General features: G+C 41.0%; 1 protein-coding gene across 1 annotated transcript in view; it reads left to right on the top strand.

Moving 5' to 3' along the window:
- mllt1a (MLLT1 super elongation complex subunit a) overlaps positions 1–14,493 on the top strand; it is a 99,143-nt gene that overhangs the window by 80,046 nt on the left and 4,604 nt on the right. The window contains exons 10-11 of the mRNA XM_048559977.2: positions 5,260–5,331; positions 9,022–9,093. Of these exons, the coding sequence (XP_048415934.1) occupies positions 5,260–5,331; positions 9,022–9,093 (144 nt within the window). The remainder of the gene's footprint in view (positions 1–5,259; positions 5,332–9,021; positions 9,094–14,493) is intronic.

Below are 14,493 nucleotides of genomic sequence, written 5' to 3'. Positions count from 1 at the left end.
GCACATTGTGCAGACTGACTTTGGTCTGTATTGCTAGTTTGGTGTCCTGTGATAATATTATTGAAATATAAAAGCAATGTATGATTTAAAGAGGAGACTGAATTACATTTTTGTACTGTTCTGTAATTAGCTCCCTCCCTTAAACCCATTCTAAATGAAGACTGCGCTTGCTTTTAACTCGCTATAAACAATATTATTGGGAATAATTACCATGTTAACAATCTTGTATAAGGTACATGCATGAGATGGTTTCCCTATTCTACAGCACCAACCATTTCAAAAGTATATTATCCATGAGACATTGTATTTTCCTTGATCAGGGTTAGTTAATTCTGCAGGAAACTATCCAACAGTATCCCTGTTCTTCATTAGTTGCCTTTTACTGCTAGGACACTCTATTTTGGGGTAAATCATTAATTAATTGTGTGTGAAAGTGAAAAGTTATGTCAAAGTGATGTCAGATCTCCTGGAATTGAAACCAAAGCCCTCCTGTCTATCCTGATGTACTGTTAGGTTGGGTTTGCATGACATTTCATCATGTGTCATAAACAATTATGTTTAATAAAACCTGTTAATGATCACTCACAAGACTGTAGCTTGCACCTTTCTGCAATTGCAGCACCTGAAATATTAAAAGGAAATGAAAATGACTAATTGTCAGCACAAATTTTGCATTGATTTTTAAAGAGCCGAGTAATCATGAAACACCTGTCAGATGCAGCGAGGGAAAACAATTGGATCTCCAATATTCAGGCAGGACCCATCTTCGTTATAGGTGATAGAGAAAAAGTCAGAAGGTTAAAGGCAAAGAGGAACTTGGTGAAATTGTAATCACTGGAGAAGTTATACTGAGCAAACCAATGGAGCTGCAGGTTGATTGGTCGCTAGCTCATGGTGGACATCGTCCTCGGATCTTAAAAGAAGTGGCTAATAATGTATTGCTTTTAATTTCCAAAATTTGGGAGTTTGGAAGGTTCTAGCAGACTGGAAGGTAACAATGTAAACGCTCCTAGAAGCAAGGGAGGCAAAAAACAGGACATTTTGGATCAGTTAGTTTATGTGTGTCATTCACTAAGAAGATTTTAACTGGGCACTGGGGGAAAAACTCTTGGGAAGAATCAGCATGATTTTGTGAAAGGGAAATTCTGTTTAACCAATTTATGGAATTCTTTGAAGGAGTAGCATGAATTTTAGATAAAGGGGAATTAATTGATGTACTGTACTTGGTTTTCCAGAAGGTAGTTTAAAAATTTCCACATAAAAGGCTATTGCATAGAGTAGGAGATCATGCTGTAGAGGGTAACATACTATCATGGATAAAAGATTGACTGGCTGGTAGAAAACTGAGAGAATGCACAACTGGCTCCATATCAGAACGGCAGGATATGACGAGCAGAGTTCTGCAGAGGGGCTGTGCTGGGTACATAACTTTATACTATTTATATAAATTACTGAGATGGAAATAAAAGCATGATGACTAAAAGAGATGTTATTTAAATAAAGAACGACTGCAGAACTCTTAGTGTACTTGATCTAGTGCACGAGCTACAAAACATACACATGCAGGTTCAGGGCAGTTAAGAAAGCTAATGGAATGTTATCCTTTATTCAGAGAGCATTTGAACATAAAAATTTATGCTTCAATTATACAAGGTAGTGGTGAGACACACCTCAAATGCTGTGTAGTTCTGGTTGACTTATTTAAGGAAGTATTTGAGGAAAGTCTTATGAGGAAAGGTTAGACAGACTGGGCTTGTTTGCATTGCAGTTTAGAAAAGTGAGGCTGATTTGATTGATGTTTCTTAGATTCTGAACAGTGTTGACAAAGTGGACATTGAAAGGATGTTTTCTGTTACACGTGAGTCCAGTACTGTGGCGGGGTCACTGTTTTAAATTAAGTATGATCTTATTAGGTCAGAGTTGAGGGGGATTTTCTTTTTAATCGGGGTAGATTGAAATATGGTACTTAAGCACAGCAGCCCATGATCTTGTTGAATGGCAGAGCAGGCCTGGACAGCGAAATGCCCTACTTGCCTAAACAGTTCTCTAACATCTGGCTGAATCTTCCATTATTATTGTTGAGATCGAAGTAAAGGAAAATTAGCTTAAATCTTAAAAATGATGGAGGATACGTATCACATAATATAGGACCAAAGGACCATTAGAACATTAGCAGGCCATACGGCCCATCAAGCCTGCTTCACCATTCAATAGGATTATGGCTGATCTGACATTCCTCATGTCCACTTTCCTCCATTCTCCCCATAATCCTTGATTCCTTGACTGATCAAGAATCTATCTATCTCCACCTCCATTCTACATAAGGACTGTGCCCTCCACAACTGTGAGTGCAAGGAGTTCCAAAGACACTCAGTCATCTAAGGGAGAAAAAAAATTCCTCCTTATCTCAGTCTTAATAAAACCTGTTAATGTTCACTCACAAGACTGTAGCTTGCACCTTTCCGCAATTGCAACACCTGAAATATTAAAAGGAAATGAAAATGACTAATTGTCAGAACAAATTTTGCATTGACTTTTAAAGAGCCAAGCAATCATGAAACACCTGTCAGATGCAGAGATAGACTATGCACCCTGATGTTATACTCTCCCATGAGGGGAAATATCCTCTCAGCATTTAACCTGTCAAGCCCTTTGAGAACCCTGTAAGTTGCAATGAGATTGTGTCTCATTCTTTTAAACTCCAGCGAGTAATTTCCCAGCCCGTTTAGCCTTTGCTCATAAGACAGTCCCTCCATAATAAGAATCCTCCTCATTAACCTTTTCTGAACTGCCTCAAGTGAAATTATATTTTTCCTTAAGGGGGCCAAAACTGCTCATAGCACTGTGGATGTGGTCTCACCAGCAACTTGTACATTTGCAGTAAGATTTCCTTCCTCTTATTCATACATGGGATGTGGCTGTTGTTTATTGCTGATCCCTAGTTGCCTTTGAGAAGGTGTTGGCGTGCTGTCTTCTTGAAGTGCTGCTGTTCATGCGCTGTAGATGGACTCTCAATGCCGCCAGGTGGGGAATTCCATCTCACAGTGGAACAGTCACGTCAGCTGAGGTTGAAATTGGATTGTGAAGTGATTCACATTTTTAGCATGTATATGTCATGTTTTTCTTCGCTATCCATTGTTTTTTTTTTGGCTGACCCGTTTCCCTCCTCCGATTATGAGCTTTTCTACCTTGGACTTGGAAGGTTGTGAACCTAAGCTTCACTTGATAGCCATGCTGATGGAATGCTGAACTGGTGAGAGTGGTGATTTTTGATGAGTCTTTAAACCAAGGGCCAAATCATTCATCATTCTAACTCAAGCAAGTCTGCAGCACTGCTGAAAGAAGTACAAGGACTTGTTTTGATTTCCGGTCGAGCAGTCTTCACCAAAACAACAAAAACCGACTGTTGACCAGCTGGCTTCATCACTGTTAGTGAGGTAGTGAGGTAGTAATCCAGAGCCCCAAGTCCCATGTTCTGGGAACATGGGTTGAATCCCAACATTTGAATTCAGTAAAAATCTGGAACAAAAAGCTAGCCTAATGTCAATTTATTGATTGTTTAAGAAAAATGCTACCTGGGTCATTAATATCCTTTTGGGGGTGAATACTCCAACTCCTTTGAAATAAGAGGTAATATCCCATTTGCATTTCTGATTGCCTGCTGCACCTGTTTGCTAGCTGTTTGTGTTTTGTGCACAAGTGCCCCCAAATCCCTTTGTTTTGCAGCTTTCCCCTAGCTAAATAATACTCTGTACTTTTGTTCTCCCTTCCAAAATAAACAAGTTCTCATTTTCCTACATTATGTTCCATTTGCTGATCTTTTGCCACTTATTTAACCTGTCAATATCTTTCTATAAATTGTTTCTATCCCTTTGAAGTGGCAAGAAATCAACAGCGCTTACCAGTAGAGATACTCATAATCTTGACAGCCAGTGTTAGAGGAATGGATTTAGCATAGAACTTCCCTGCACCATTTTTCTTAATTAGCTAGGCATCCTATGAACTGAAAGTACATTGTTGTGATGGACGTACTGGATAGTGGCTGACAGAGGTCAGGTACATCTGTAGGAGAAATCAGCACAGGGCAGTCTTGTATTCCTTGGAGGCTGTTCAGGAGAAGCAGAGCTTAACAAACCAAGGTAGATCAGTTCTTAACTTGCACTTGCTTGGTACCTACAGGATTATGTGAACCCCTACAGCATGGGGACAGGCCAATCCACGCAACAAGTTCACACCGCACCTCCGAAGAGGACCATTCCACCCAGACCCATTCGCCTACCCTCTTACCTGTAATCCTGCTTTTCCCATGGCTAATCCACCTAATTTACACACCCCTAGACACTACAGGCAATTTAGCATGGCCAATCCACCTAACCTGCATGTCTTTGGACTGTGGGAGGAAACCAGACCACCCAGTGGAAGCCCATGCAGACTTCACACGGACAGTGGAATTGAACCCTGGTCCCTGGCTCTGTGAGGCGGCAGTGCTAACCACTGTGCCACTGCCAAGCTGAAGCCATAGTCAGATCCACCATGATCTTGTTAAAAGATGGAGTAGGCCCAAGGGACTGATTGGCCTACTTATGCTTCAACAGTCTATTTTTTATATATCCCTTGAGCCACTTGCCCTATTTGCTCTTCAATGGCAGTTATTATGGTGCGCTGAAATAAAACAAAATACCTTTAAATTGAGGAACGAATGAAGATTATCAATTTTGTTTTTCCTTTATACATACATGGGATGAGGGTGTCGCTGACTAGGCCAGCATTTATTGCCCATTCCTAATTGCCCAGAGGGCAGTTATGAGTCAGCCACAATGCTGTGGATCTGGAGCAACTTGTAGGCTTGACCAGGTAAGGATGGCTGTCCTTCCCTAAAGGGCATTAGGGGACCAAATGAGTTTTTCCTGACAAGTGGCATTTGATTCATGGTCGTCATTGGACTCTTAATTCCACATATTTATTGAATTCAAGTTCCACCATCTGCCGTGGCGGGATTCGAACCCAAGTCATAGAACATAGAACAGTACAGCACAGTACAGGCCCTTCGGACCTCAATGTTGTGCCGACCTGTCCCCAGAACATTACCTGGTTCTCTCTAACCGTCCAGTGATATTACCGCTAGGCCATTGCCTCCCCTTTATGTTAAAATACAAATATGTTTGGAATAAGTAATTGAATGTTGTTCTGTAAATAGGTGCCTTTAGAAAAAGAATCAGCTAATTGACTACTGAATATTTATGTTCATCCCTATAACAGACATCTGGCAGAAAAAGTCCTGAAAACTGTGAAAAACCTGAAAAGCTATGTAAAAAAGGATTGCAAGACAAGGTAAACAATTTTGAAGGAGTTACATCAGTGCATAAATAAGTCATAACCTTCTTCCGTAACTTTGTGTAAGATTTTTTTCCTTATCTTTTCACCCTGTTTTCAATACTTGATTGCAGATGCTTTTTTACTAATATTTACTGCCATCAATGCGAATTTTAGTTATATCCAGACCAAGAATGGACATAAAGAAACAAAGACAATGCATTTTCAGAATGAATTTGACATTTAATTAATTAGGAAGCAAGTTTATGGCAATCCATGGCTTTCTCCTGTTGTTGGAGCCCAGGAGGCACAATGTAAAAATGAGGGGCATGCCATTTTCCTCCAAGAAGGTGGGGGAGGTACTTTTATGCAGAGGGTGGTGAATCTTTGGAATTCTCTACCCCAGAGAGCTGTGGAAGCTCAATCTTCCAAGTATTTAGAGATCAAACAATTTTTGATTATCAGTAAGCATAAAAGATTATGGGGCTAGAGCGGGTAAAAAGCAAGGAAGTATTTGATCAGCCATGACTGTATTGAAAGGAGGAGCAGGCTTGACTTGGTGAATGCCTGGTTCTGTTCCTATCCAAACCATAGCAGTGTTGTAACTAGAGAGAGTTATCTCCTTTGTCTCCGTTCTACTTAATGAATCCAGTCATGTGACTGGATATCTGATCTGGCCAAAGTCATTGGAGTGACCACCTCCATAAAAATGGCCCAGGGCAAGAAAATCATGAAAAGCTGTTTCGTAATTAGTTCAGATGCCTACATTCCAATATCTTTTTTGTAAAGTGGGCAGATGAGGAGTCTTGGGGACTTGGCATGCTCAACTGACTCCCTTAAAGGGAATTATTTTTGTTAATTGCATTTGCAAGGATATTATGTTATGAGTATAAATAGGTTTGCGTTTTTTGTTTCATTTCCCAATAATCCACTTCCTTAATTTTGTTTTGTACAACTGCCATATGAGCCTTCTCATAAGGACTGGTGACAATATAACTTTCTTTGAGGCTTCCAAAAACCCTAATTATTGCAGTTGAGGATTAATTCATGAAGAGCACCAAAAACTGGTGCAGTGATACTGGAAGCATTTTTTTCTTACACATCAGTACCCCAAAATTCATCAAATTTTCCATCCCTCCACAAAACTGGACATACTCACTTGATGAGGGGTGGGTTAGTATGTTTGCTGATGACACAAAGGTAGGAGGTGCCGTTGATAGTATCGAGGGCTATTGCAGGCTTCAGCGAGACATTGACAGAATGCAGAGCTGGGCTGAGAAATGGCAGATGGAGTTCAACCTGGATAAATGCGAAGTGATGCATTTTGGAGGGTCGAACTTAAATGCTGAATATAGGATTAAAGGCAAGATTCTCAGCAGTGTGAAGGAACAGCGGGATCTTGGTGTTCAAGTGCATAGCTCCCTCAAAGTTGCCACCCAGGTGGATAAGGTTGTTAAGAAAGCATTTGGTGTTTTGGCTTTCATTAACAGGGGGATCGAGTTTAAGAGCCACGAGGTTATGCTGCAGCTCTCCAAAACCCTGGTGAGACCACACTTGGAATATTGTGTCCAGTTCTGGGCGCCCTATGATAGGAAAGATGTGGAAGCTTTGGAGAGGGTGCAAAGGAGGTTTACCAGGATGCTGCCTGGACTGGAGGGCTTGTCTTATGAGGAGAGGTTGACTGAGCTCGGACTTTTCTCTCTGCAGAGAAGGAGGAAGAGAGGTGACCTGATCGAAGTGTACAAGGTAATGAGAGGCATGGATAGAGTCGATAGCCAGAGACTTTTCCCCAGGGCAGGATTGACTGCCACAAGGGGTCATAATTTTAAGGTGTTAGGAGGAAGGTATTGAGGAGACGTCAGAGCGAGATTCTTCACCGAGAGAGTTGTGAGCGCATGGAATAGTTTGTCAGTGGTAGTCGTGGAAGCGGAGTCATTAGTGACATTTAAGCGACTGCTGGACATGCACATGGACAGCAGTGAATTGAGGGGAATGTAGGTTAGGTTATTTTATTTTCGGATTAGGATTATTCCACGGCACAACATCGTGGGCTGAAGGACCTGTTCTGTGCTGTACTTTTCTATGTTTTATGTTCTATGAGATGGTCTATCGTGGAGTTGCATCATTGCAGCACGATATAACTGGAGCCCAGACAGCTGTTGCTGCCTTAGCAGTGTTTGTGTGCCATGAAGATTTCCTTCTCCCACATCCTTCCAAGCTAATTGCAGGAGGGATCTTTTATAGGCTGTCTGCTCGGACCAGTGATAAGCACTGAAAAATCAAATGGCAATGATTTTGCTTTAGGAAAATAGTATCAGTTTGATTGGAGTAGAAATTTGTGGATCTTTGATTTCATCCAAGCTCCCTCATTTTTAGTGCAATGGGGATAATGTCACTGTGGATGCCTGGATTCCTACAAAACAGAGTGAGCTTCTACTTTGGTGATCACACAAATATTCTGGACCTTTGTAACCTTTGTACAGATGCAACCATGCATTACTTGCATGTTTACAGAACCTCGATTATTTGGGGAAAGCAGTGAGGGATTCCTCAATAAGCCAAGGCTTTGTTTTCTGCTCCTGTTTGCTGACTCCTCCTATGGGAATCCCTTTCACAAACACCAATGAAATCATGGAATTCATACAATGTAGAAAGAGGCCGTTCAGCCCATACAGTCTACACTGCCTGAAGATCTCCCATCCCATGACCCAGCACACCACCCTATCTCCATATCTACCATGACTAATCTACCTAGACTTGCACATCCCTGGACAGTACAGGGCAATTTACTATGCCCAATCCACCTAGCCTGCACATCTTTAGTCTGTGGGACTAAACCAGAAAGCACTCAGTAAACGCAGCAGACGCACTCGTGCAAACATCACATAGTCATCCCCAGGCTGAATCGAATCTGGATCCCTGATGCTGTGAAAAGATCCCTAGCCTGGAAGTTTATTATTTGTTTACTTTTCCTTGGACACTCTGTCCTGCAACAGGAAAGTTGTATTAACCACCGTTACACAATGAAAGAACAGGTAAAAATGGGAATGGTTATGTACAGTACTGAAGGTGCTCATCCCAAAGGGGGGGCCCAAAATTGATATTTAACTGTTATAGTTAAATCCCACCAGAAATTTGTTGCAGTCTTTTTGTTTCTCCTTCTACGGGCAAGCATCTCCATTTTGCAGTGAGGGACAAGATATTGGGATGGCAGCATTATAGCTTGTTGACCAGTCTTCGATCATGAGGTTTGCACCGACTGTCTTACTGAAAGCCTTCAGCTTAAATAATTTGGAGTATCGTCTGTAGTCTGACCATCAAGGTCTTGGAATCAAATGGAAGACACAAGTCCATGGGCTTTCATTGTGCTATTGTGAATAGTTAGTTCAATTCTTGGCCACTGCCATTGCTCCCCTGTTTGAGTAAAGCTGCTACCTTGTTGAATTTACAATGCCCAACTAAATATCTAACTGAGCAAATACATTCTGTTCAGGAGAGGCAGTGCTGTTGGAGAATTTAGTACAGTCCAATCTGTAAGCTGTCAGTTTATTCTTTGTTACATTGAACTAGCCAAACACTATTTTGGAAGCTTTTGGAAATGAGGGGATCCACTTGTCAACCTAATTGCATCAAAACTAAAAGGTAAATGTTAGTTTTTGCAGTCTGATGCCAAGGTAAAAACTCTAATGTTAACTTTCTTTTCTGCAGTCATATACTGAAGAGTTGGTAGATCTGCATCGCAGGTTAATGGCATTAAGAGAACGCAATGTGTTACAACAGGTAAATTATAAATGCACCCTTGGACAGCATGCACAAACTTTTTTTTATTGATATTGTTGCTCCTTTTAAGTGCTCATATCATTTTAAATAAAATCACAAAATGCATTGTGTAATTAATACCTGGTTGAATGCTGTTTGAGTAAAATTTTAATTCTTTTCCCCCCTTGTGCACAGGTGCTACTTGGTTTACCTACCTTTTTGATCTGGCTGCCCGTTAAAGCACTTGCAATCTTGGCAAGCTTTGAACACTTTTTCCGTACTTCTGAATCTGTCGTCTGAAATTACTTTGATTTGATTTTTACTAGGCTGGTCAGAGCTGATATTCCACATGTGGAAAAGTTATGGAGTCATTATAAAATAGGAGGAGTCCATGCTGGCTTCCTGTGAAGCAGCGGTCAGTTCCATTTCCATGCTTTACCCATGTAACCCATCATGTTTATTTCCCTCACTTGCCCACCTGGTTTCCTCGTTGAAATTATTGATCATCTACATTGGTGCAGAAGTAGGCATTCAACCCATCAAATCTGCCGTGCTATTCAATGAGATCATGGTTGATATTATAACTCCCAATTTCACTCTCCACCACAGCCTTGTATTTACTTAAATAACCCACCCTTCATAGCCCTGTGCAGTAAATAATTCTGCAGATTCAGTATCCTCTGAGAGAAAAAATTCCTCCTCATCTCTGTGTCTTAAATCTGTGACCCTTTATTTTGAGGTTACACCAGCTGGTCCTAGACTGTCACCTGTAAAGGGAAATATCCTGTCCACATCTACCCTGTTAAGTCCCCTACAAATCTTCATTACTTCAATAAGGTCAGTTCTCATTTTTGTAAAATCCAATGGGTACAGCCCAACCTACTCAACCTGTTCTGGTAAGACAGTCCTGCCTTCCCAGTTTCAGCCAAGTGAACCTTGTCCAGACTGGCTCTAATACTAGTAAATCTTTCCTTAGATAAGGGACGCAAAACTGTTCCCAGTATTCTAGCTGTAGTCTGAATAGTACCTTGAACAGTTTTGGCCAGGTGTCCCTAATTTTATGCCCCATTCACTTTGGAATACAGACAGACATTTCATTTCCCTTCACTATTACCTGCTAAAATTGGATGCTGCCACATGTCACCAGCCTGCACTTGAGTTTTTATCTTAGGAATCCTGTTGTTCTGCTGCACTCACCTGGTTTGGCACACCAGGAAGCTCTCTGGCTCCTGCCATGAGTGTATTGGAAGAGTTTTCACACTGATAATCAGCATGTTTAGCTGCATGACGATGCAGTTTTCATGGCCATCAGGTGGGTCTTGATCCCAGTGCTTTTGGCCCAGAGGTAAGTACAGGATCTCCTTAATAACTTGTCTGTGGTGATTTTACAGATTTATTGCTTTAAAAAGTTCTTCTTCGTATGCCACCTACATCTGTTGTCCAAAACCTTAAATCCATGTCTCCTGGTCTTTGTACCATTGAAGAAAAGCAGATACTTGGAGCTTGTGACCTTCACATGTAACCACTGATATATAATTAAAACTTTTCCAGCCAGCTTTTAAAAAGTTTCACATCTAAAATTAGATATCCAGTTGACTTAAGCTAAAAGAGTCAAAGGTCCTGTAACCCACTGATAACCCAACTTCTGGGATAGAAGGTCTGGGCTCAAGTCCCACCTACCCTAAAGATAATTGTAAAAAGTAATCAATTCAGTTTGGTTCTATAGAGAAATACCTTTGAATACTCAGTAAACAGCAGAAAACCATATAATTAATTCACTTATTGTTTCTTAGCTGTTGACAAATTAGACCTGACAAGTAACAGGAAATAATCAATCCATTGCTGCAACAGTTCAGTGGTTTGTTTGACTTGCCATCATGAAATCTTTGTCCAGCTGAAAATCTCTCTGCAGAAGTAATGCTTGCAATGTGCAAAAAGTAGACAATTTTGATTAAAGTGCTTAATTTTAACCCTCAGATTTGCCTGCAAGGTGTTACACGTTTACAGAAAATGTTTCCTCCAGAGAGTTGAACTACCCAGCAGGCAGTTTAGAGTTCTTTGCAATTCACTTAGCATGACAGTCGTGCATTGGAAATGGATGCTGTCAGTCTATGCTGCCCAAAATTCTGCTTCTATTCTTATCAGATTACATGGTTGTCAGCCGTATGGCGACATAATTAACTTCATACTGGCCTGTTTTAGCATTCCTTCTGCAGTTGCAACCTTAAATATAAGCCTGGAGTTGTGGGATTTTAAACGGAACTGTTTCTTTTCCACATTAATCCTGTTACTATTTTTACACTATCCTGTTACTTTCAGGCTTTCGCTTTCACTGGGTACTATCAAAACCCTACCCTACCTCATGACTTGATTTCTCAATACGTTTCTGTTGGGCCACAGTCAAGAAATTACAAGTTATTCAAAATGCTGTGGCAGCTTTTCACTTTCTGTGCTACAGTGCACTTATTTTAAATTTCCTATATTTGAGAAGCAAGAATTTAGCCTTTATATAAGAATGTGTTTCACCAAGTGTGGTATCAAGGAACCTGCTATCAAAACTGGAATTAAGGGGGAGACATTGTACAAATTGGAATCATATCTAGCAGATAACGAAGAAGGTTGTGGTTATAGGTGTGCAATTATTTCAGTCATAGGACATCTCTGCAGCCCCTCAGAGCAGTGTCCTAGACCGAGCCATCTTCAGCAGTTTCAATTATCACCTTCTTTCCAATCTTAAGGCCAGAGATGTGAATGCTCACTGATGACTACACAATGTTCAGATTTATTCATCTGGGCAATATTTAGACTTGAGCCATTAGGTGGCAGTATTGGGGCCATTATTATACAGGCAATATTCAGGCTTGGGCCTTTAGGTGACGAGTAATATTTGTGCCACAGAAGTGCCAGGCAATTACCGTCTCAAAGAACAGAGAACCCAACCATTGCTCCTGGACATTACCATTGTTCAGTACTCTACTTACAACATTTTGGAGGTTACCATTGATCAGAAACTAAGTAGGAACAGTCACTGGGATTGTATTCATTAGAGTTTAGAAGGTTGAGGGGAGATCTAATAGAAACTTACAAGATAATGTATAGCTGGGAGGTTGTTTCCAGTAGTGGGGGAGACTAGGACGCGTGGGAACAGCCATAGAATTAGAGGGAGTAAATTTAGAATGGAACTGAGGAGAAGTTTTTCAGCCAGAGAGTGGTGGGCCTGTGGAATTCATTGCCACGGAGCGCAGTGGAGGCCGGCAGCGGAGCTTGATAAATTCTTGATCTCACAAAGAATCAAGGGCTACAGGGAGAGTGCAGGGCGGTGGAGTTGAAATGCCCATTAGCCATGATTTAAATGGCGGAGTGGACTCAATGGGCTGAATGGCCTTACTTCCACTCCTATGCCTTATGGCCTTATAAATACAAGGGCAGGTCAGAGACTAGGAATTCTGTTGGGACTAACTTAACTCCGGACTCCTCAAAGTATGTCCACCATCTACAAGGCACAAGCGAGGATTGTGCTGGAATACTCTGCACTTGCCTGAACAGGCACAGCACCATCTAGGATTAAGCAGGCTAATGATTGGCATCCCATCTAAAACCTTCAAAGTTTGTTCCCTTCAATAACATACAGTGACAGAAGTGAGGACTAACTACAAAACTAACTGAGTCTCCTGGGATAGCACTTCCCAAATCTACGACCACAAGTACCTCGTGGGACAAGGGCAGTGGATACAATAAGAACATCACCACCTGCAAGTTCTCCTCCAAGCTGCATATCATCCTGACTTGGGACAATATTGCCATTCATTCGTTGTTGCTGAATTGAAATAGTCAGAGTATTATCCTGTTTCCGTGAAACAGGCCCTTCGGCCCAAACCTGTCTATGTCGACTAAACTGTCCATCCACACTAACCTTTTTTCCCTGTACTTGGTCTATATCTTTCTAAATCTTTCCTATCCATGTATTTATCCAAATGGCTTTTAAATATTGTTAATGTACCCACCTCAACCACTTCTGCTGGCAGCTCATTTCATTGTGCGCATCCCCCTCTGTGTAAAAAAAACAACCCTCAGGTTCCCATGTATTCTTTCCCCTTTTACCTTAAAAGGATGCCCTTTAGTCCTTGATTCTCCAACCCTGGGAAAAAGACTTGAATGCATTCACCCTATCCAAGTGTCTCATGATGTTGTACACTTCTATAAGATCCTCCCTTAGTCTCCTACGCTCTAAAGTAAAAAGTCCCAGCTTGTCCAACCTCTCCCTAAAACTCAGTCCCTTGAGTCCTGGCAAAATCCTTGTAAATTTCTTCTGCATTCTTCCTATAGCAAGATGACCAAAAGTGAAAACAGTGCTGCAAGTGCACCCTCACCAACATCCTAAACAACTGCAACATAACTTCCCAACTCCCGTACTGAATGCCCTGACTGATGAAGGCCAGTGTGCCAAAAGCCACCTTCACTGCCCTGTCTACCTGTTACTCCACTTTGAGAACAGGGCACCTGAAATGCAAGGTCCCTCAATTCCACTACACTCCTTAACACATTACCATTCTCCATGAAACTTGTACCATGATTTGACTTTCCAAAATGCAACACTTGTCTATATTTAACTCCATTTGCCATTTTATGGCCCACTTCCCCAGCTAATCAAGATCCTGCTGCAATTTCTGATAACCTTCCTCACTGTCCATGATCTCGCTTATTATAATATCATAGTGTCAAATCCTGGAACTCCTTCCCTAACAACAATGTGGGTGTATCTGCAGCACGTGGACTGCAGCAGTTGAAGAAGCCAGTTCATCACCATCGTCTTCAGGGCATTCAGAGATAGGCCATAAATGTTGACCTAACTGGTGACTGCTCATCATGTGAATGGTTGAATTGAGTCAACTTGAAATTCTCCTGTGATGATGTCAACTGTGGTTCATTTTAGAACTTTCATCTCTGGGTCAGAAGATTGGAGGTTTAAACACATAATCAAGACTGCTGCTTCGTTAGGAAGAGTACTACTTTTTGGATATTGTTGGGAAAATAAGGTTCTAACTTTTCAAGCTTGAATAACGTCATTTAAAAACTAGGTGAACATGTGGAACAGCATTTATTTCTAATATGCATTACAGTACGATTATCTGGTCATTCTTCTCTTTGCTGGATGTGGGACTTTTGAAAATTGGTTGTCATGTTTTTCTACATTACAATGGTACTTTTTTATAATTAATTAATGAGATGTGGATGTTTCTGGATAGGCCGTTACGTTTTGTCCATCAGCTTATAACCAACCACATTGCTGTGGGTCTGTTCACATATAGGCCAGAACAGATTGCAAATTTTCCTTTTGAACATATGTTAAAGAATCAAATGGGTTTTTATAACAATTGTTACATGTTTGGCATTAGTCTAGCTTTTTGTTCAAAGTTAGCT

Source organism: Stegostoma tigrinum, chromosome 30, assembly GCF_030684315.1.
Source record: "Stegostoma tigrinum isolate sSteTig4 chromosome 30, sSteTig4.hap1, whole genome shotgun sequence".
In the NCBI taxonomy this organism is placed as follows: Eukaryota; Metazoa; Chordata; class Chondrichthyes; order Orectolobiformes; family Stegostomatidae; genus Stegostoma; species Stegostoma tigrinum.
This window is presented reverse-complemented; position numbering and strand designations above follow the sequence as displayed.